The sequence below is a fragment of the Chenopodium quinoa genome, unplaced genomic scaffold, assembly GCF_001683475.1.
Source record: "Chenopodium quinoa cultivar QQ74 unplaced genomic scaffold, ASM168347v1, whole genome shotgun sequence".
In the NCBI taxonomy this organism is placed as follows: domain Eukaryota; kingdom Viridiplantae; phylum Streptophyta; class Magnoliopsida; order Caryophyllales; family Amaranthaceae; genus Chenopodium; species Chenopodium quinoa.
In genome coordinates, this window is record NW_018745324.1 from 3,440,495 (window position 1) to 3,463,981 (window position 23,487).

Here is a 23,487-nt window from a genome sequence, read left to right on the forward strand (position 1 = left end):
TTCTTTTTAAAACTAGGAGTTAGGTGAGATCTTATACTAACTACGGTCACGGAGTCGCGCCCGTGGTCGTTGGATGTTTATTGATGTTTCCGAAAGGAGGCATGGGGTTTTTCTTTTATTGATGTTCCAAATGGAGCATGGGTTAGACAACCTTGTCTATTGCGTAATCCAATGAATAAAAATAATGATATACCTATTATTAATTAATGGAGTCTTAGTAATATAATTAGTTGAGTCGTGTGTTGAGTCTATAATTTAATGATGCATGATGTTTGATTATTAGTAACATGTTAGGGATTTCTTAATTTATTTTGCAGCTTGTATGTACTCAGCTTTGCTGATTGCGTGCTTTTGTTTGTGTCTTTCTTTGGTCATGACCTTCGCCTTTCAATGACCCTGTGACGATCCAATTTTTACACTTGTAATATCGGGGAGCAGATTAATCACAGGTTTTAATATGTTCAGAACTTGCATCAAGGTTTTGGGATTTTGAGTAGATAGTTGGTTATTATTCGCAGTTTATTTCTTTTCATAAGTTTGAATTTATTTAAACTCTGGTTTTATTTATTTACTACTTTTGTGGGGTTTTGAATAACGGCCTTAATGGTTCGAACTTGTAGCATTTAATTTGGTTTTGGTTATTGGTTTTGAAACTTATTTATAACTGATTTAGTTTTTCCGCTGCTAATAATTTGATAAAGCCTTAACGTTTTAACACGTGGCGGTAACATGCCAATGGTTCTCCTCTACTTTTATTTAAAGTAAGTGGTTTGGAAAAGGGAGAATTATTGGGGTGTTACAGGTTCATTGTTCATGGATGTCGCATTCCGAACTTAAAGGAAGAACTAGATCCTACCGGATCTACTGATTTCGTCGCCGTTTTGATTGCAGCTGACGTCGACCCAGTGCGGTACGTTTGTTTTCTGAGAGATACCGGATTTGGCTTTTTCGGTTGATCCTTTAGGATCGATGGATACTGACGCTATATTTTATTGTGTTTGATTGGTGTCAATATCCTTAGAGACTGGTTTTGTACAGCTTCCTCTCCGGCCATGGCAGTCTACCAACTAGTCCCTTGCTCGTGATCCTTCCCCTCCTTCTAGCGCCAATTGTTTCGGGGTGCGGATCCAAGGGTTCAAGCTGGCACAGGCTGGGTCTAGTTGACGACTTGCGCAAGGAAACACACGTAAACTGCCCTCGGGGGTGGCTCGAGGAACCCCCCTCCGATGCCTAAGTTAGAAAGTGTTTAGAGAGAGAAAGTGTACTTAGAGAGATAGATGATGTAATAGAATGTGTGTCTAACCTCTTTTCAGTTGTACTTTATCCCATATTTATAGGCGTATGGTCTCCTTTAAGAGGAGTCCCACTAACTTAGCCTACGGGCGTGCCGGAGAACCCTTCTGGGCGCTCCTCCCGCGGCGACTGCGCACCTCGAGAGTGAAGCTGGGAGCCCGGTGATAGATTGCAGGAGCTACCCCGTACATGACCAGGATGTTAGTGGGTTGACTAACAATTATGTTGACCGGAAGTCAAATGGTAAAGTGGTTACGCCACTAACAAGGTAGTTCCTATAAAATAAAATCACCAAAGTTAGTGGAGCATTTTCTTGGACGTGGCCAGTTTTTCTAAGAGAATGATGCCACGTATGTTACATGGAATTCGGTAGCCATGTCCAACACGAGTATGTGTCCAAGTTTCCAACTCGACTATTGGTGGAAAAAAATCCATGGTTTTAAACCAAAAGTGAAGTGTCCAAGTGCATACCAATGTATGAGTGTTAAGAGTCTGACACGAGTACTTGAGGTGAAATGAATATTCCATGTAACATAGGATGCCACATCACCTCGAAGTTATGCCACTCACTTAGTTTCTCCAAGAAAGTAGGAACACTAACGGGAAGTGGAATTGGTTGGGCAATTGGATGCCACATAAACACTATTGATGCATGACTCTGTTAAAGAAGGACCATGGCATAGTGAGGTGTGATAGTTACTTGGTCAAGCAAAACGTGGATAGCTTCCTCCTTGTACGTAGACAAGGCTATCCAAGCTGTTATAAAAGTAGTGGGAAATTACTTAGATTGTGGGTGTAGTGAAGAGTTATCCTAACTGACTCGGTTGTTGTCGGTACCTATAAATAGCCAATCGGCATTTATTGGCTGGGGAGAGAGAATTCATAGAGCTCTGGAGAAAGAAACTCCTGGTTGTATTTGTGAGCCACGAATTAATAAAAGTGTTCTTTTTCTTACTTGTGCTTGTGTGCTTATCTTACTTGTGTGTCGTTTATACTTTGAGTGTTATTAGGCTGGTCTAGATGTGACACCATCACAATATATACCTCATTGCCAAGAAAAGTTAAATAACCACATTTTTAACTCCACATTAAGGATGAAGATACAGCTCTCATTAGTAAAATTGGAGAAGTACATTTGGAGAGAAGCCTATCACAGTTCATGACATTGGCTCATTGCATCCTGTTCAAAAACTATAAAAGAAGCCCACATAGTGTATTTCAACAAAATGAGTTTTTAAGTTAAAAAAGGTCATTGAGTATGGCTTCCACATAATGATGTGCATACAAAGAGTGTGCGAGACATCCTAAGTGACTATTTTCATAAAATAGCATCGTGATTTCCAAAATTTTGAGAAGTTATAGTTTTAAAAATTCACTAACTACCCCTAAGGTTACTCAACTCCCTAAGATATAATATCTTTCACTTAAATTTAAGGAAAACTTGTTAATTAATACCTTAAAAAGAAGGCCTTTACGAATTACTACCCCTAAAAAATAGTTGTTAATTACTATCCCTAAAACTGATTAATTCTAGTAACTACTACCTTTTTTTCTAATCACCCTACATAAACTCTTAAAGACATCATTTTTCGTCTAAATTGTAATTAATAGCTTTTAAACCTTAATTAATTAGATAAACCCTTAGCACCACTTATTTACCACCTCCGGTAGCCCCCTTTTACCACCCCCAGCAACTACCCACCAGGAAATCTACCCCCCTCTTCAGCATCCACAACAAAACTCACCCCAACTCGTTCCCCCACCACGCGTTTTCCAACCCTTAAAATTTATTCCCTCCCCATTCCCCAACCCCGATTGCCGCCCCTCCCAATAGCCCAGCAATATGATGGGGCTGTGTTTGGTTCGTGTTGGGGAACAGGAAGAGGATGGGTTTCGTGGTGGGTGTAGGGGAAAGGGTGGGAATTGCGTCGGGGAAGCAAGAGGATGTGGGAATCATGGTGGGGGAACGGGAGGGGGTGGATTTTTGTGTTGGGGGAACTCCCCAAAACCAAACCCGATGATGAACAACCTTTTACCGCCATTATTGGTCGGGTTGAGTATTTAATCTTTGGAGTGCTTAAATCCATATTCAAATCCATATTTTCATTTCATAAACCAACCCAATTCCTAGCCCATTTCCCCAAACCTTCACTTATTTTCCTCTTTTCGTGCCTTTAAACCCAAAATATTTCATTTCGTATCCTCTAAAATCATTCATTTCGTGTCCTTTTTATAAAAACGTTTGATCCAGTTTATTTTGGTCCATAATCTGGGTCCAATGATTGAATAGTTGGATGGGGCTTTAAAAGAGCTTTCCAACGACATATTATAAGCCCAAATCCGAGTTATAACGAATAAGTTATGACCAAAATATTAAACTGAGCCCAAACCGAACCTAAGCCCACCTTACCTACGACCCAATGATCATGTGGAGGGTCCAAATTATTTAATCCCATTCCTAAACCAATTAGGATTAATTAGAAACTTCTATAAGTTTCTAAAAGATCTTAATTATCCTTTTTGAAAAGATAAGATTAAAGAGTTTGAAATTGAATAAAACTCCTTTTTTGAAAATCCTAATTCTATGCGAATTGAAAGACATTCAAAAATAGACAGATATTATTTTTGTGCCTCATATTTTTTATCCAAATTTTATATGGTTAAATAGCCCTTGAAATTATCTTTCCAATGACATATTATAATATCAATTCCGAGCTATAACGGAAAAGATATGAATTAAATATCAAACTCTATCCAAAACTGACACCGTCTCACTATTTCGTCCATATCTTTTATTCTATAAAATATTTTAATCTGATTCTAATTGGGTTAGAAATTAGACTTCAAGAGCTTTCCAACGATATCTTATTCATCTTATTCCGATTTCTGGATCAAAAGATATGATAAAAACAAAAACTGCAAAAACTGTTGTCTATCGCAAGAGTTTTAATCCGATTTGAACTCGATCTTTTCTTGATTCTTCGACCCTCTTTTTTCCCTATAAATAGAGGTCATATCTCCCCTTTTTCAATCACCAATAGTCATTCTCTCTCACCTTACACCAAAAATCATTCTCTTCTCCCTCTTTAACCTAGTTTCTAGCCTCCTTATTCTTCCATAATAATTCCCTTAAGCACTCCAAGGAGTCTATACTTAACCCGAGGTTCCGTCCTTAAACCAAGGCGTGAAAGGTACAAATAACTGAGTGTTTGGACCAAATCAACTCTACTTTTCAATTTAATTTAATTTCCATTTTATTTAAATTTTTATAGAAGTTACTAACAATTTATTCATGATGTAGCAATTTAAAGGAATGCGCGGAATGTGAGTAATTAATTAATTTAATTACTCTTATTTTATTTTCTTATTGCTAGTATCATGATTAGGGTTATTTTATATTTGATTTGACTAACATTATTATTGTCAAATTGCTTTCAATATTAATGGTTATTCTATTATTTTTATTGATCACCATATTGCATGTTTAAAGGGAATATGTAATTAAAAATCACGCCTAATAAGATAATTTGGACAACCGGTTTAGGATCCTTTTTAATCTTGTTGTTTAATCAAGTGATCACAAATATTTTAGAATTATATGTTGCATTAATATTAAACTAATTTAGCTTAATAATAGATTAGAGCAGATTGAATTTTTGTTTGTATGTATTTGAGATCTCAGGAATCACTTTTCACTATAAGAATCGAGTAGAGGCCAATACGGGCGAATGTGCTCCATGACTCACTTCGTACCATCATCCCCGATCCTCCTTTCGTGGTTCCGACCATATGGAGTTAGTAATCTCATGGATTATGAATGAGGTGTAACCTTCACGGGTCAATCGTTGTTGCCTATCGTTGTCCCTTATTCGTGGTTGCCTTTTATGATCCGTGAACGGCCTACAAGTTCTTTAAAAACTTGTTGGCGGCTCCCTACTTTCCTTGTCCCTAATCGTATATGTCAATTTCCACTTCCTATGAGTGCCAAGCATATTCACAACATGCTTTTTACGTAGGCGCACTTCGAGCGACGCCTACAATTTGGCGACTCCGCTGGGGAGGATTCTTGGTTATTTATCGATTTGAGTGATCGGTATTTAATTGAGATGAGTGGATGAGACTTGAAAGATTCTTGAATTGTATTCCTGCGATTTAATTGGCATTGTCACATATGCATATGCATTTTAGGTCGCCTATTTTGCCACAATAGTACGTGTTCTACGTATGTGGCTAGCCCGGGGGATTTAAGCTCTATCAACCCGAAAAAGTTCATGACAATAAGGGTTCATCCGAGTTTTTAAATCCACCCAAACCATGGAGTCGAGTTCGATTTCATCGGGAACTCGCGGAGCCGCCCGTTGGCATACACCCTCAAGGGAGGCTGCCTTGCTAACGCGTCCAAACTCTTAACCATGGTACCCTTTGACACCCAAAAGCTTGACCATAGTGGAACATAGATCTTGACTCTAGGTTGCGAACTTCCTATGAGTGCCAAGCATATTCACAACATGCTTTAACGTAGGCGCACTTCGAGCGACGCCTACAGGGAGGGGTAGGTTTCATGGTGGGGGATCGAGTGCGGGGAGTGGATTTCACAATGAGAGAGGTGGTGCAATGGTGGTGGGTAGGTGGTGCAAGGTTTTTATCTAATTAACTAAGGTTTAAAAGCTATTGATTATAATTTAGACGAATAATGATGTTATTAAGAGTTTAAGTAGGATGATTAGGAAAAAAGGTAGTAGTTACTAGAATTAATCAGTTTTAGGGGCAGTAATTAACAACTTTTTTTAGGGGTAGTAATTAACAAATTAAATTTAAATTAAGAAATAAGAAATTTATGTACCTTCAATAATTAATTTTTTTTCACGTAATAGGTAAAAGGGGTTTGGAGAAAAAAAAGAGTAGAGTGAATTACTTTTTATGGTAGTGAGTGAATATGTTCACTTTTGCATGTTTTGGAACTAAGTGTACCTCATTAACAATCAATCTAAAGTGTTATCTCATGAAAATTCACCTAAAATTTCTAAGCACCAACCATCACCACCCATTGTCTGGACATACAGCAAGAGGCGGCAGGTAGGGCGACAAGCCAATGAGTCACGATCTGGGAGTTTGGACACCGAAACGTGCAGCGCGCTCTAGCCTTTTGGCGGCAAGAACACTAGCCTTGAGCGGAAGAGGGGCTTGTGAGCACAAAGCAACACAAGCGGCAATTAAATCAAAGGAGCACTCACGTTTATTTGGGCGACGGAGTGCGGGTGGTCGGGGCTTGAGACGGCCGATACTTCGAGGCGGGCACAAGCATGTCCGAACCACGAGTTCTTAGTGCATAAAGTTGGTTTGGAAGGGAGCTGTTATGCAAGTAAGACACAATATCTATAAAGTTCTAACAACAAACAAGCATAAAAGCAAGACAACACTTAGTAGAAGGCTTAAGATTTCATTAATCATTTACCCTCTAAAGAGCTTTAATTTGATTACAAGGAGAATCCCTAGTGAACACTTAACTGACAATAACACAATAATGGGACCTCAAGCAAAGAAAAATAAAGTAAATTCTAGGAAAGCATCTAAAGGGAATCTAATACATCAAAAGGGGTTGGATCCTAACATCCTCCCCCACTTAAGTTGTCGATGACCTCGTCGACTTACAAGAGTTACAATAAAAGTTAGAGAATCCTAAACTATCTTGAGTCTCTGATGTGCCATTGATGCGTCTGACTGGAATCTTGCTGACTCTGGTGTTGGATCTTCTTGGTTGACGAGGAGCTTGTCTCTGGGTGGCTCGGCTCGAACAACTTGTTGAGAGCTTCATCTCTAAATTTCCTCCTACGAGTGGTGTTTGTAGAATTCTGGGGGAGAGTTGCTTCCACGATAATCTGTTGGGGAACTGCTTCCTTGAGATTGGTGGTGAGCTTTAATGTGTGGTTGGTGCCTCTTGGGTGACCATTGTTTTTGTGATCCCCTACACGTGACCTTCGTTGTTTGCTCGACCATTATTTTCCCTCTCTTGGGAGGTTCTCCTCTGTGTCTCTCTGGTGTCTCTGGGCTCGTCGCTCTTTACTTCGAACCGGGTGGGTTTAGCGGGGGTGTATCTTGGATGTTGCCGACTCACTGGGCTTCATCTCCCGCTTCTGGGTGTCTCTGGTGCGAGCTTGTTTCTTTGATGTCGTCTTCTTCTCTGGATCCATCACTCGCATTGCCGGTAGGTATCGGACTTCTGGTTCTTCTGGGGCAATCATTCTCATGGAGCTCATCCTGTAGATCCCACCCATTCTTCGAACTGAATATTGTCTCTGCTGGTCTCTTTCTCATCTGGGGACTCTTACATGGACATGGATGACAATCTCTTTTGGATCTTGTCAAGCTCTTCTTTATGCTCGCACTCCCACCATTTGTGTGGGCCTCGACAAAGAATGCAGTTCGATAGCTTAGTATTTGCTGAGGACGTGCCGGCCTTAGAGTTTCCGGAGTTGTGGGAGGGGTCGATGTTGTTCTCTGCGCATCACCTCCCACACTTCTTCTCTGATATGTATTGATAGTGTTAGACTATACTTGAGAGCCGTTCTCTGTACCCATTGGAGAGTTTGGAGTCGAGCTATTGGAGCGTGTTGACGTCCCACTTGAATCATTCTGGGACTGGCGACCCTTCTAGACTGAGTAGTCCATCAATCTCTCAGCAGCACACATGGCAGCAGCGAGGGTATCAATTTTGTGTCTTAAAATCTCTCGCTGCGCCCATTCCTTTGACCCATCGACAAAGTTGAACACACGATCTTTCACGTTCATGTCTGTGATGTCCAACATTATCGCCGAGTATTCCTTCACATAGTCGGGAAGAGAGCCCTTCTGGCGGCACTCCAACAACTTCATCCGAGCAACAAAGGTTGTGTTGTCAGGGTAGAATTGTTCTTTGAGTTCCTCTTTGAACTCCGCCCATGTATCAATATTGATTCTTCCTGCTTCGATGTCTGCGTGCTTGGTGCACCACCAAAGCTTGGCATCGTCGGACAAGTACATGATGGCAGCATCCACCTTCTGATCGTCACTCAATTAACATACTCGGAAGTACTGCTCCATGTCGAAGAGGAAGTTGTCTACTTCTTTGGCATCTCTGGCGCCGTTGTAGTCGCAAGGTTTGGGCGGCTTGATCTTTGCTGCACCGCGTCTCAGCCCACAGCGCGCATTAGGGGTAGCACATTTCTCAAGTGCTTCATCGGCTTGTCCTTGAACAAATTGCAATTGTTCACGGAAAGCATCTCTATCTTCTATCAATTTCACAATTTGCTAGGCTTGCTCGTGCACAACGACTTGCAGCTGGGACCATTCGTCCTCTTTCGTCTCGAGCCAACCGAGTCTTTCCTCTACGAATTCCATCTTCGGTGCCTACACGGGTTGCTGCGACGAGGTTTGAACTTGGCACTGATACCAACTGTCATGATCCGGGAGTTTGGACCCCGAAACATGCGGCGCGCTCTAGGCTTTTGGTGGCAAGAACGCTAGCCTTGGGCGGAAGAGGGGCTTGTGAGCACAAAGCAACACAAGCGGGCAATAAAATCAAAGGAGGACTCACGTCTATTTGGGCGACAGAGTACGGATGGTCGGGGCTTGAGACAGCCGATACTTCAAGGTGGGCACAAGCGGGTCCGAACCACGAGTTCTTTGTGCATCAAGTTAGTTTGGAGGGGAGCTGTTACGCAAGTAAGACATAATATCTATAAAAGTCTAACAACAAACAAGCATAAAACAAGGCAACACTTGGTAGAAGGCTTAAGATTTCATTAATCATTCACCCTCTAAAGAGCTTTAATTTGATTACGAGGAGAATCCCTAGTGAACACTGAACTGACAGTAACACAATAATGGGACCTCAAGTTAAGAAAACATAAAGTAAACTCTAGGAAAGCATCTAAAGGGAATCTAATACATCAAAAGGGGTTGGACTCTAACACAATGGCACTAAGCTAACACACCACAACAACCACAAGGAACAGTGCACTAAAGCTGTAGAAGAGAGTTCGGCTTATTAGCTGACTTTTTGAGTACCTATAGGAAGAAGACAACAACTAACAACGGTAACAATTAAGGCTTGATGCCACATCATGTTGATAGTAGAGTAATATAAATAGCAGTGGAGCAGTAGTAGAGAATTATTCAGAAAATTATATTGGAAAAACTTGGAGTGTTTAGGCCTAAAGCCATTATTTATGACTTGTTAACCTTTTGGCCACTTTTATTACAACCAATCCAACAATTGTCTTCCTTAATTCTTGTATTATTTGTTCTTGCGAGTGTAGTATATTGCGAAACTATTTACTGGATTTGCTCAATGAGAAATCTGTTCACTTTGAAATATGTTTTATGCGTCATAACATGTGCAAGGAGAATGGAATATAGCAAGAAACATACAAACATCAAATGTGGATTACCAATCAAGAAGTTCCTCTAGTATGATTCTCTGTGAAGGTGTAACATAGTGAATGCAATTTCTAGGGCACTGACCCACAGCTATCTGGACTCTGTAATCTTCACCATATCCTGTGCCTGTCAGCAATTATAGTTTCATATCAAAAACTCAAATATCCAACTAACTCTCCTCATTTGTCTTCTGATCCTCTGTACAATATTTCTGATAATAAATGGCATTTACTGAGCTGATTCACAAACCTTGATAAGTTGCACGGGCAGTTCCCAGTGAAGAAAAGGAAAAGGCATGAGGGGCCTGTTTGACACATGAATATGGGCATCCTGCAAATACTTCAACTTGTTCAGACAAGTGAAAGCCAATTTTTATACAATTCATTTCACAGCTAGCTGCCTGAAGGTTTCCACCTGTGGAGGGTCTAAAGTTCTGGTTTCAATAGCCTTTGTCTCTCCCAATGAGAGAAGCTGTGCATATTTGATTGCAGATTAAAAACACAACGAAGGTGCTTAATGACAAATAAAAAGGAAGCACATCACTTAGACAATATTAGATTTATTTCAGATTGAAACCTGTTACCTAAAGATAAAATAAACCTGGAATTATTTACACAATATAAATGCATGGATAGCAAAAAGTGAATCCAGGTTTCCTTTTCGGGTAACATGCAGGTGGAATAGATCAATTTTGGTTGGGAGGGGAAACATCAGAAAGTGCACTGGAGATGTGATGAGTTGAAATTACGCAACAATTTTAGCTTAGTTTTGATTCAATTCCCCTTCGTTTATTAATTTATATACATATTTGACCAAGTGGAATATCAAAGATACATAATGGCAAAAAAGTAAAGAAATATAATACTATAGTGAATTAAATATTTCCAATGAAAATTTGGCAAAAGTATACTTTTTCCGTTTTTATTTACTCACAAGTCACAACAGTTTAATAGTGTTCATCTGTTTACTATTTACATACTCATCTTAAATTGCATTTTTTTTTTTTTTCATTTATACTTAATGAAAAATATAGTCAGATGTGACCTTATTAGATCCATCTCAATGTCTTCTTTATTAAAATCTAATATGTATAGTTTTTTACAAATACATACATAATTGAAAATATATACAATTGAAAGTTATGCATCGGTTGAGGCTCCCTAGTTCAATGAGCATTTAAACTACCAATGATGCCTATGATATCAATTAAACAGGTGCTGAATTTTGTTCCACCAAGAATTAATCATGTTGAATCTACTTCATATTGGAGTTCACAAGGAAATAGAGAAGATTTTAGTACCTTTGCCAGCACACACAACTTCATTGACAAAAATATTGAATGCTTCACATTCTGGATTGTCAAAAGGATCTAAACATTCACTGCAAACACGAGTGCAAGTAATAAGCATGCAGTAAAATCTTTTTAGGAAACAAATAATTAAGCAAAATACAGGACTCGTAGAATAATATATATATATATATATATATATATATATATGTGTATATATATATAAATTTTCACAAATATGATATTAAAATTAAAATTTCTGCAATAGTATGTACTATAAATAGCTAAACTTATAGGAATAATTAACTACCATATGAAGAGAAATCTGTCAAAGATCATACTAAATATAAGAAATCCTGCAAAACTTATAGTCTTTTAGCACTGAAAACAAATCCCAGGATTCTTTTCAAAGAGGATAAACCAATAAACCCTCAATTTGTTCAGATCGAGGACTCAGTATGCTGATGCAATCAAGTAAGGAAGACTTTCTGTTTAGAACACTGCTAAGTCAGGATATTATCTTTCTGAGCAAAGGTTTTCTTCGTTGGTGGAAATCACCAGCTCAGAGAAGGCAAGAAAGGAACAAGTACTGAAAACAATAAAATTCGTAGTCCAAACACTGCTCAATATATTTCTAACATTTCACAATTTGGAGACTGCAATATCAGAAAACAATTTTAGAGATTTGACAATGTAACAAGAAAACGTGTGAAAGTAAACACAATAAAGACAGACGAAAACCTAAGAATTTTGTAGGCGATGAGAAAATTTAGATGCAACAACACAACGGTAGAGACCAATATGGCAATATGGTATATCCATACATAAGATTATACAAGAAGATTCTACCTTTCAATTATATCTGACCTGCTGATATTTGAGAGAATCTGCATCATTATAAAGTTTTAATCGTCAGCAGTTAAATAGTACCGAGCAAGCAAGAAACGATGCAGAATTAGATTGAACAATATATATAAACATTAGCGCAGAAAATTGACTCCAAAAACCATGTATATGCAACCTTTACACTCTCATACATGCCTGATGCAAAAATATTTTTTCTTCTGTTCCCAAAAGTTCTTGATAGTTACTACTGTTTACATACAAATTAAGCTAAATGGAGAGAGAGTGGAGATGTGGTGAGTGAGTGTAAAAAAGGGTGGGAGGATTAAGAAAAAAAGAGTGTAAATGTGTAGATATTGTGGGGTAAGTGGAGTAAGGTAGTAATTGGGGTTTGTCACAAATAAAATAAAGCTAATTAAAGAGCTCTTAGGAAACTAAAATAGAAAAGCGTAATAGTTAAAGACCTTCACAAACAAAGGCAGTAGTTCACAAGGAGAACAAAAAGGAAGCAAACTTAATTCCCAATTTAGCACTATTTTTTCTATTATTCTCTCTTGTTTGAACATAATAAAAGCTCACTAAACAAATATAAGTTGGATTACCTCATATGCTTGAATCACACGGCGAATCATCAAATCAGAACTGTGTTGATTGCTCCTCACATCAGGGTGAAATTCCTTCACCTGTTCCAGATATTAATTGACCCTCAAATTATTTATAAAAGGTATTACTATGACTTATTAAAAGAACAGAAGAGAATTACTACAGACTAGTATTACATTGACATGTCTTACTTTACTTGCTTGATCTTTGAGCTCATGTTGCTGTTTACATGGTTTTTGAATATCCAAATAATCCACTACAATACAATTATCTTACAGTATTTACACTTGTATTCCAAAACATTCTCAATTTGATGGGTGACACTTGGGATTATTCATGTCAATTTTCCTATAATAGTGGCAAGAATAATTCCAACTATAGCTGATTTGCTTACGATTACTTCAACTTCCCTTTCAGTGACTTAAAGAAACTTATTTAGAAGCATGAATGGGGAAAGAAGCTTTGGTTACAGAGTGGTATGGGTTCGCAATCAAGAATGAAACCACAGTGAGTTGGGATTGAAACTTCTTATTTGGTTGTAGTTTGGAAATGAATTTTGTCTTTTATTTGATTTCTCTGGGGAGGGGGGTGATTGGTTTGCATACTTTTTGAATGAATTATGGTTTTACAATGAATGAAACCAATACCTCTTGTTTGTTTATGAAAATTTCAATTTCTAAACCCGTACTTCAAACCATCAAAGTACGGGGTCTAAAATCCAAGGGGGAGGTGGGTATGACTTATACCATACATTCAAAATGTCAATTTCCAAACACATGGCATTACGAATCAAGTTCCAATCCTATGTCACTTTGGTTTCAATTCTAATTCCAAAATAATATCACCTACCGAAACAAACACTCCCTGATAGTTTGATATGTCATACCCACCTCCCATAGTCCCATATTTAGTGCATCTGAGGTGTCTTGAAATTTTCTTAAACAAACACTAGATATGGGTTGTACTCATTCCAAACGACCAAACCCATACCCCATACCAGAAAAAATTGCGAACCAAACACCCCCAAAGTTTCAATCTCTAATTGGCCAGTTCTTTTCCAACCTCTACCCAGTCTCTCCTCCCCCCTCCTCCCTTGCGCAGCCACTCCGCTCCCAATCCCAAGTCGAGCCACCCCGCCACTACCCAGCTTGCCAGCCTTCTTAACCACCTTAATACCTAATAACTCACAAGATCTCGAACCCATTTCCTAAACCCACATCCATGTACTCAAACCCAACCCTCCCCCCCCCCCCCCAACTCTCAATATATACCCTAACTAAACCCTTTCTACCAAACCCCAACAAAATTTGACAAGCAAGACCTTACAATTCAATAAATGTGACCATTTATTGTAGCTAATAAATCCGACCCAAAAAATCATCTAAAATATAAATTAGTCAAATAATTTGTAACCAACAAAAAAAAAAAAAAAAAAAAAAAATATTCAAATCTAACTAATTAATCAATTAAAACATTATATCATTTCAATTAAAATACAGAAGTAATGAACACTTACTTTAGCTCTGAAAGCAGCCTTGAGTTGGGCAGCAGAGCAGTGGGGTTCGACACCGAGGATGTCGTAAGCAGCAGCAGTGCTGGTGGGAGAATCATTATCATACCAGAATTGGTCTCTAACTCCACAGTTGAGTCTAGATGACAACGATGAAGAAAGACTATAAGGTTTGGATTGAAGAGGTGAGAAAATGGCGCGTAAATTGGTTGTAGAAAGTAGTTATGACAGTAAAAACTGTTTGGGATGGATTTCAGAAAAGGGTAGAAGATGGGAGTTGGAGTTGCAGCTCCTCTTAGTATGTAAGCCAGAGTCATCTAACTTCGTTTTTTCTCTATTTTATTATCTACCTCCTTTAAAATGAGAAAGTATTGCCCACTACCAGATAGGGACTAAGAAGGTCCATACCACCGTTGAAAAAAAAAAATTTGCTAAGTGTTGGAAAAAAGTTAATTCCTATTTTAATACTGTTATTTTAAGTTCTAGCCTGTTAAAATAAAATTTAATACTGTTATATGTTTCTTCAATATTGTTTTCGAGGTGTTATTTTGATCTTTTTAGTAGTACTTATATATTAAAAGAATAAGTATTTGTGTTAAAAATTAAGTATTATGTTTTACTACAGTTATTATACAAGTGAAATATGTTATTAAGGAAGACAATATAGTTATTATAAATTAGAAAATGTTAAGCTACGTGATTTGGTATCAGAGCCATACGGTTAAAAGATTAATTTAATAATTAGGTAAAACTGGAGAATACTAGACCTTCTACTGAGTGTAAGAAACCTGATTTTAAGCATTATTATCATATTCCTGAAAATACTAGTAATTTTGGCCCAGTCCTTAATTATATAGTAGATCAAATTGGTGAGTTAAGATCGGAAGTTGATAACATACATGCTCGTTGTATTAATATCGAGAATAAAAAATCAATAACCACAACTGATATTAATAAAAAGGTAAGCGATCTAAACGAACAGGTTAAACAAGTTCAACTTGCTTTAACAAACGAAGTTAGGCATCAATTTGGAAAAGAAGTATCGCCTAATAAAGAGAAAATTGTCCCATATAAATATAAATATCCCTATGAAAATCTAGATAAAAATCTAGATAAAAATAAAAAGTTTACTGTAACACTCCCTAAAAGACCAACTAGTAACCAAGAAAAGAATAAAGAGACTAAAGATGAACCCTCATCTTCAGGAGAAAACACTTAACGAATTACAAGTCCTATTTGATGAAGAATAAGACCCTAATAAGCTTAACGAAATCATGAACTTAATTGCTAACAAAGGGATTGCTTCTGATAATGAAATAAAGGAAAATAATTATGCTACTTTAGAGGAAGATTTATATCAACAAATGGATTAATGAAGTTAAATGATCTAGACTTTCTGCCCATAGAAGTTGTTCAACAAAAGATTGTAAACAAACTAGGAAAAAGAGTAATGGATAATAATGATGTTGGAGAGGAAATTATTAATGAAAACATTAACATAAACAATGTCATCCAAAGACCTAGGTATCAAGGAGAAGGAAGTTGCACAAGACCAAGATACATACCAAGGAAGACTACCCGGTTTAGTGTCAAGGTTATGCCTAATCATATACCTAAACAAGAAGAAGTGACTCTTGAACCTATAAGTCAAACTGGTTATAAACTTAAGCTAGATGGTGTAAGAGATAGACAAGATGTTTTAGATTAATGGAAGAAGAGTATGAGTAGTGTACTTAATTTAAACACTGACTGGACTTCAGAAAATTTCTTAAACTATATCGAACATAGTCTTTATGGCTGTGTAGAAGACTGGTACGATGGAATAGAGGAAGAAGTCAAAACTGCATTAAGAGCTAGTGAATCACCTACTAGAATGTTCTGACAATTATGTCAATACATTGAGATAGAATTCATTGGTCCTAGAGCCAATCCTAATGAAAAACGAATGGAATATCAAAGGAAGTTAAGTAATTTGTCCATCTGTAATATGAAATATGTTGATGATTACATTATGGAATTTGAAACATACTATTATAAAATTGGTGAAAATGAAACAAATCTTGGAATTTTCTATGACAAATTACTCAATCCTCTTAATGAAGAAATTAGTGAAAAATATCAAGAATGGAGAGAGAGATTTTTAGCTAGGGATGCTCTAGGTAACAAAATTGCTTTCCTTAGAAAATGGATTGAAACGAAATGTAGAGAGGTTGCAGGAACTCAACAAATGAAGAGACAATTTCTCACTTATTGGGATTTCCCAAATAATTATGGATGTGAAAGAAAAAATTATAATAAAAGAAGGAACTATAAGAGAAATAAATTTGATCGATCAAGAGGAGAAACCTATAAGAAGAAGTATTATAAACATAGATATAGAAAGCCAAGTAGGTTTTTCAGAAAGGCAACATATTGTCCTGAGAAAAAGAAAACATGCAAGTGTTGGTCTTGTGGAGAACTAGGACATTATGCTAATGAATGTAAGAAAGCTAATCATAAAATAATGGAAGACTTAGGAAGTTGGGATTACATAGAAATACCAAAAGACGAGGCTTTAGAATTGGCTTTAAGTAACAATAAAGGAATAGTAGAGATCATAGAAGAGGAAAATGAGTATAATGAAGAACCTGAAGTTAGTGATGAGTTTGAAGATGAAAATTATGAAGAAATAAATAACATGATGGAAGGAGAAGAATTAGAAAATTCAGAATCAGATGACAATGAGGAAGATAAAAGCAAAATGAAAATAGGTCAACTAAAAAGAACTGAGTATTCATTTGAAGATAATGACCTAGATCAAGTAAACAAAGAAAGCTGGAATTTTCCCCAAATTACTAAAGATAAAATATTTAAAACTTCTTTCTTTAAAACTAGAACTAAATATGTATGTGAAGAAATGGAAGGAAGCATAGTAATCGAAGATTGTGAACAAAAGGCAGCCGAAATTAATATCATTAACTGGAAAAGTATTAAAAAACATAAAGAAAATGGAAATTATAGCTATATTTGTATTGGCGCAGTACAAGTATACATAAACCCTTTGTAAGATTTTGGCAAGGATGTTAAATGCTTGAGTTTCATTTGTGATATTAGACATAAAGAGTTTTATGATCAAATAATTAGTGGTATCACATGTAACTTGAGTCAAGGAACGGTAAGCTATATATGTGAACCTAGATATTATGTAAGCTTAGAGGATTCCTCTGCGTCAAAGTTCTTAGCTATCAAGCTATTAACAGAAGGAGTGAAAATGCATAAAGGAAGACGACCCATACAATTAAGATGGAAGGTGGTTTATAAGTTGGTAAACACTACAGACTCGTCATTTAAGAAACAAATAGTCGATGCTCAGAAATATGAGCAAGAAGGAGGTCCTAAGAAGAAAATTACACCTTTAAAGGTAAATCTTAATGAAATTGAAATTGAAAAAACTTGGGAAGAATTCTTTATGAACCCTGCAGTTAGTAATAGATCAAGTAAGATGTTAATTGATGAATCAGGATTACTTCATATTGGAATGAATATAAAACCTAAAATACAGAGAAATCTGAGTCTTAGAATACCAAGTCTAAGTAGACAAAATTCAACAATAATAAGAATGAAAAAACAAGGTGATGAAAAGCCAGAGGAGGATGAAGAAGAAATATTAGTTCTACTAAAGAAACTAAATGAAAAATATGAAAGTAAAAAAGCCTTAAAACAACCAGCAAGGCATAGCATTGATATGAGATCATGTTCTAATTTCGAGTTAAATGAAGATCCAAATAATCCTATTGATAAAAGGAAGGTAATTGGATATAAAACCAAAACTGTGAGTGAACCAGTATATGAGGATGAAGTTAATATGCAAATGGAAGCTTGTAATGAAATATCCAGTACTAATCCTAATAGCATTTATATTCCATGTGATATATACATTGAGGATTATAATAAATATAGATTATGTGCATATATTGATAGTGGTTGTTCTACATGTTTTGGAAAGAGATCATTATTTCTAGAATTCTTGTGGAAAAAGGCCAAAAATCCTATGCAAGTTAGAATTGCTAATAATAGTGTCATGATGCATACAGAGATAATTGAAGATTTAAAAATAGAAATTGAAGGAGTTCAATGTGTGATTCCTATTTTATGGGCAACTGATCAACCTAGTCATGATATGATAATAGGAAATAATTTTCAAAGGTTATACTCTCCATGCACTCAAACTAGTGATCAGATAATCTTTACTATTAATGGTCATTTTGTTCCTATACAGAAAATAACAAAGGCTTATACTCATCAGACAATGGAATTTACGCACAACCAGCGTGGTGATAGGGTTACTCCTACATAACGAGAGGTTGCACTTAGAATTTCTGAGTGTGATTCATCATTAATAAATCGGATAAATAAGCAACAAGAAAAACTATGTGAAAAACTATATTCAAAAAATCCTTTAGAACATTGGGAAAAGGATAAAGCATTTGCTAAGATAACTCTAACAAATCCTGATAAGATTATTAGAGTAAGACAAGTGGTTTATACCTACCAAGATATTAGCAAAAGTCCTCATAATAGTCCAGCATTCATGGTAAGAAATCATGCAGAAGAAAAGAGAGGTAAAGCTAGAATGGTCATTAATTATAAACAGCTAAATGACAATACTGTTTTTGATGGCTATTACATTCCTAATAGAATACAAGGAGCCACATGGTTTTCTAAAATGGATTGCAAAAGTGGATACTGGCAAATTAAAATGGAAGAGGAAAGCATTCATTTAACTGCATTTAGTGCCCCTCAAGGGCATTATGAATGGCTAGTAATGCCTTTTGGATTAAAAAATGCTCCACAAATATTTCAGAGAAGAATGGATAATATTTTTAGAGAGCTTAATCATTGTTGTTTGGTTTATATAGATGATATCCTAATATTAAAAAAACATAAGAATGATCTTAAAGCAGTAACTCAAAAATGTGCAAAGCATGGTATAATCCTTGGAAAAGATAAATGTGTTTATGCTAAACCAGAAATTGAGTTTCTTGGATTAGAAATTAAAGCAGGACAAATAATATTGCAAAAACATATTTTAGAAAAGATTGAAAAATTTCCTGATAAAATTGAAGATAGAAAGCAACTAGAAAGATTTCTAGGATGTTTAACCTATGCTTCTGATTTCATAGAAAATCTTGCTCTATTAAGAAAACCATTACAGAAAAAACTCAAGAAAGAAATAACTTGGAACTGGAGGGAAAGTGATTCCAAAATTTTTCAAAATTTAAAAGCTATGTGTAAAGATCTTCCTGTACTAAGACTACCTACTAGTGAAGATGATTTAATCCTTGACACAGATGCTAGTAATGAGCACTGGAGTGCTGTGTTAAAAATAAAAGAAGGAGAAAGACTTTGCAGATATAGCAGTGGAAGTTTTAACGACATTAGAGGGATCGAGAAGTTTTTAATCTTCTTAGCCCCTAAACAGTTCTTAATAAGAACAGATTGCAAAGGCATACTCGGTTTTGTTAAAAAGAATTTGTCTAATTGTAGGGAATAAATTTCAAGCGTTAATCCCCTAGCTTGAACCCCACTGTGATCATACACTAAAGTACGGTGGCGTCCAAAAAGGAAGAAGATAGAGCAAAAGAGTCGCCAACAAGTTTTAGGAACTTGTAAACCGTTCACAGGGTGAAGGTTACACCCCTTAACGATCCAAGAGATCGTCAACTCCATAAGGTCTAGAACCAAATCAGGGTTCGGGGATGAAGGTACAAATCCAACCTAAAAGAGATTGAACCTGCCCTAATAATAGGCCTCTACTTTGTTCTGATCGTATTCATGTGCGCTTTCTAATTAACATGCAATCAATAGGATTAACCCTAAACCTGTTTATCTATGTTGGTTGAATATTAATGCACAAACAAAACTATTATTGGCGATCACTTGAAATTATAATCATATTAAACCTAAAAAACATTATTAATTATCTTATTAAGCGTGATTACAAGTACCAAATTCTCTTTAAACATGCATAAAAGGTGTGATCAAGTAATAACAATAATATAATCAAGCAACATAATAAATAAATATCATGATAATAATAATAATCAAAATAATAATAATAATAATATTCATAATCATCATAAATTATAACAATTATAATCATGTTAATATTAAAGCATAATAATAGCAAGATCCTAGACATGATACTAACAAGATTAATAACAAACCCTAGCATGTCACTAAGCGATAAAAATCAAATCTTTAACCCTAACATGATACTAACAATCATAAATATTAGGAAGAACATAGGAAGCATCGTAACAATAATCATATTTAATATTAAAATTACCCTAGACATGATACCAGGAATATCATAATAACAACATAAACATGATCATAACATCATAACATCAATAAAACAATTAAAGTACTTACTTTGATGCCTCGTACCTCTTTCTAATAACAAAATACACACGTTAGTAACTTCAAGGAAAATAATAAACAACAATTAAATTAAATAATTGAAAGAGAGATTTGGGACCAAACCCTCAAAAATTAAACCTTTCACGTCTAGGGCGAAGGCAACTTCGAATATGGCTAGGTGTGTCTAGATCTTGTGAATGCGGAATTTTCGTATGAAAAAGCAAGTTAGAAAAAAGAAAGAAAGAGAGATGAAATAATCAAGAAAACTTGATGAGAATTGGTGAATGATTAAGAGAGAATTAAAGAATTAATGATTGCGAATGAAAAGTAGTTGTAGGTGAATGCTAATTAAAACTGATTGTTGATGATAATTGGTGAATGAAAACGGAGTTTTTAATACGTTATTTATAGAGAAATCAGCCAAAAAGATAAAATATCAAAACAGAGTACTTGGCGCAAGAAAAACGAGATTGGTGCACGCAAAACAGAGCTGGCGCCAGCACCAGCTTATTGGCGCCAGGCGCCAATGGCTAGCACCAGGCGCCAATGGCTGGCGCCAGGCCTGGTTCCAGGCGCCAATGCCTGCAGTCAGTCGCCAGGACTGTTTTTGACGCGTTTTCGAAAATCAGATAAGTTTGCCGTACTGGAGGATAAAATCGTATCTTTTCCTCGAAAATGCTATTTGATTTTAATTAAAACTCTGAAAAGTCAACAAAAGTCAATTTATCAATGCTAATTGAATTAGGAATGAAAAGAACCTTCTAGAAGAATCTAGAAGACTTAAACCATTCATTAGGAGTGATAAATCATATTAGGCCCTCCCCTAGATCATTGGGCCGCACATAAGGCTCAAACCGGGCCCAGTCTGGTAAATTGGCCATAACTTCCTCAATATTCATCGGAATTGGGCTTATAATATATCGTTGAAAAGCTCTTGTCAAGCCCCATCTAACTACACTATTATTGGACCCATATCATGGACCAACCAAACTGGATTGGCTGTTTTCTTAAAATAAGTTTTCAAAAACAGAGAGAAGAGAAAAGAAATTAAAATTATCCACAACACTAGAATTTCCACACTTTCGCTTCATTCGATTATGATTCGACGCGAAAGGTACTCATCACTGGGTTTGGTTTTGGGGAGACACAAATGGGTGTCTACAGAAGCCCTCACTTTGACTGAGTTTGGAGAAACGCAAGTTTCGAAAACAAAAGTCAAAGTAGCGATAGGGACGGAGAATGATTCAGAACGTTCTGCGATCCTAAATCACTCTTGTAGCGCCGATACCTGCAAACTAGCGTTAGTTAAACAGATAAAAGAGTTAAGAAACGTGTATCTTGCATCGTCGAGCACACGTCTCTGAAAGTAACCGATTGTTTTGATGACCTCCTACAAGCTAAAGAATGCCATCCCGCTTGAAAATCGCTACGCCCGTAACTGCTTCCAATATAGAAGACTGCTTTGCCTGAAACGATCCTCCTCCACTTTGATAACATTCCACGTCCAAGGGAATACCATCGAAGATTGCTTCTCTTGAAACAATCCTCATCTGCATTGATAATACTCCACATCCAAGGGAATACTATCGAAGATTATATCTCTTGAAACAATCTCTAGTTGTTTGTGACAACTCTTCACAATCTAGGGAACGCCATCTTGCTGTTTGTTTTGACGATCTTCCGCAATCTAGGGAACGCCGTCGATCAATGTTGCTACATCTTGAGCCTTTTCTTGAATCATAGTGACAACCTTTCCAATCATAGAAAAAGTCATCGAAGACCGCCTCATCATGAACCGCTCTTCTCATATCTTGGTGACAACCTCCACAATCCTAGCGAACGTCGTCGAAGACCGCCCATCTCGTGCTATCTTCTCAAATCTTGGGTGACAACCTCCACAATCTTAGCGAATGCCGTCGAAGACCATCCATCTCGTGCTATCTTCTCAAATCTTTGGTGACAACTTCCACAATCTTAGCGAATGTCGTCGAAGACCGCCCATCTCGTGCTATCTTCTCAAATCTTGGATGACAACTTCCACAATCTTAGCGAATGTCGTCTTACTATTTCAATGTTCACTCGTCTCTAAACAAAGAGCTTCCCTTTTTTGTTATGTCCACGCGTCTCTGAACAAAAGAGCTTGAAAATAGGAGATCTTTGGTGATATGTCCACGCGTCTCTGAACAAAAGAGCTTTGATGGAGATGTTTGTTGCGATAATATTCTGAAGAAAAATTTCCGAAGACCAACGTTTTTTGATCTCTAAAGCTCGCCTGAACTTTGCTTCCGCTAAAACCAGTATGTCGGTGTCTCCTTGATGAGCCAATTCTTAGGCGCTTCAAGCTAAGTGAGACGATCTTTCGTCAGGTCGATCACTTACTTGCGGTTGTAATCGAATCGACTACTTAATCATGTCAAATTGCTTATAGGGGCTAACTGGCGTACCAAGGAACCCGAAATTGCTGTATGAGGTCGAAATCACCTTTCTGAGAGGCTTCGAGCCCTGTCGCTACTGAAATATCTCTGGAGTAGGGTCTTCCCTTTTTTGCTGCACCTGTATTTATTTTGACTATAGAACTTTGCCAATATTTTTAACCATCTTAGGGTTGACCTAAGGTTTAAGGTCGCTTGGCTCATTGACTTGACACGACTCAAGGCATAAACTTGACTCGCTGTGATTGACTCGAGGTTGACTCGACTCAAAGAGTTTGACACATGTGTTAGACTCAAATCAAAGTGATATGACACGACATGACTCAATGTGTACATGACTCGTGTGTGCATTGTATTATGATTGTGCGACTCGAAAATGCAAAAAACAAAAATTTTTCGTCATTTTTGTGGAGGGTACCAACTTTCTCCCGAAAAAGAAAGACGCGAAAAAGAATCAAAAGTTTGAAGATGCATGTTGAATGAGCTTAGTCAAATGTTGTTTGATACTATCTCTCAAGGTGCAAGAATTAATCCATCTTAGGCTATCTCAATGGTTGACTCAATGATGAAAGCATTTGGGTAACTTAGGCACGGAGGCTAAGCACTTCATACTTTGTGATGCAATGACAATTATGAGTGATGAGCGATGTTGATATGACAAGGCATGCTTCAGCGTTATGTTAAGATTTCATGACAAA

At 36.7% G+C, this 23,487-nt stretch overlaps 1 protein-coding gene across 1 annotated transcript; it reads right to left on the reverse strand.

Annotated features, from left to right (window-relative positions):
* Positions 1–9,436: 9,436 nt before the first annotated feature.
* On the reverse strand, positions 9,437–14,435 carry LOC110712671. Its single transcript, XM_021891140.1, has 6 exons — positions 13,962–14,435; positions 12,445–12,525; positions 11,849–11,886; positions 11,012–11,091; positions 9,961–10,041; positions 9,437–9,837 (listed from the first exon to the last, which is right to left on the reverse strand). Exons 2-6 carry the CDS (start codon positions 12,472–12,474, stop codon positions 9,719–9,721), a joined length of 348 nt encoding a protein of 115 aa, XP_021746832.1. The 5' UTR covers positions 12,475–12,525; positions 13,962–14,435; the 3' UTR covers positions 9,437–9,718.
* Positions 14,436–23,487: the final 9,052 nt, after the last annotated feature.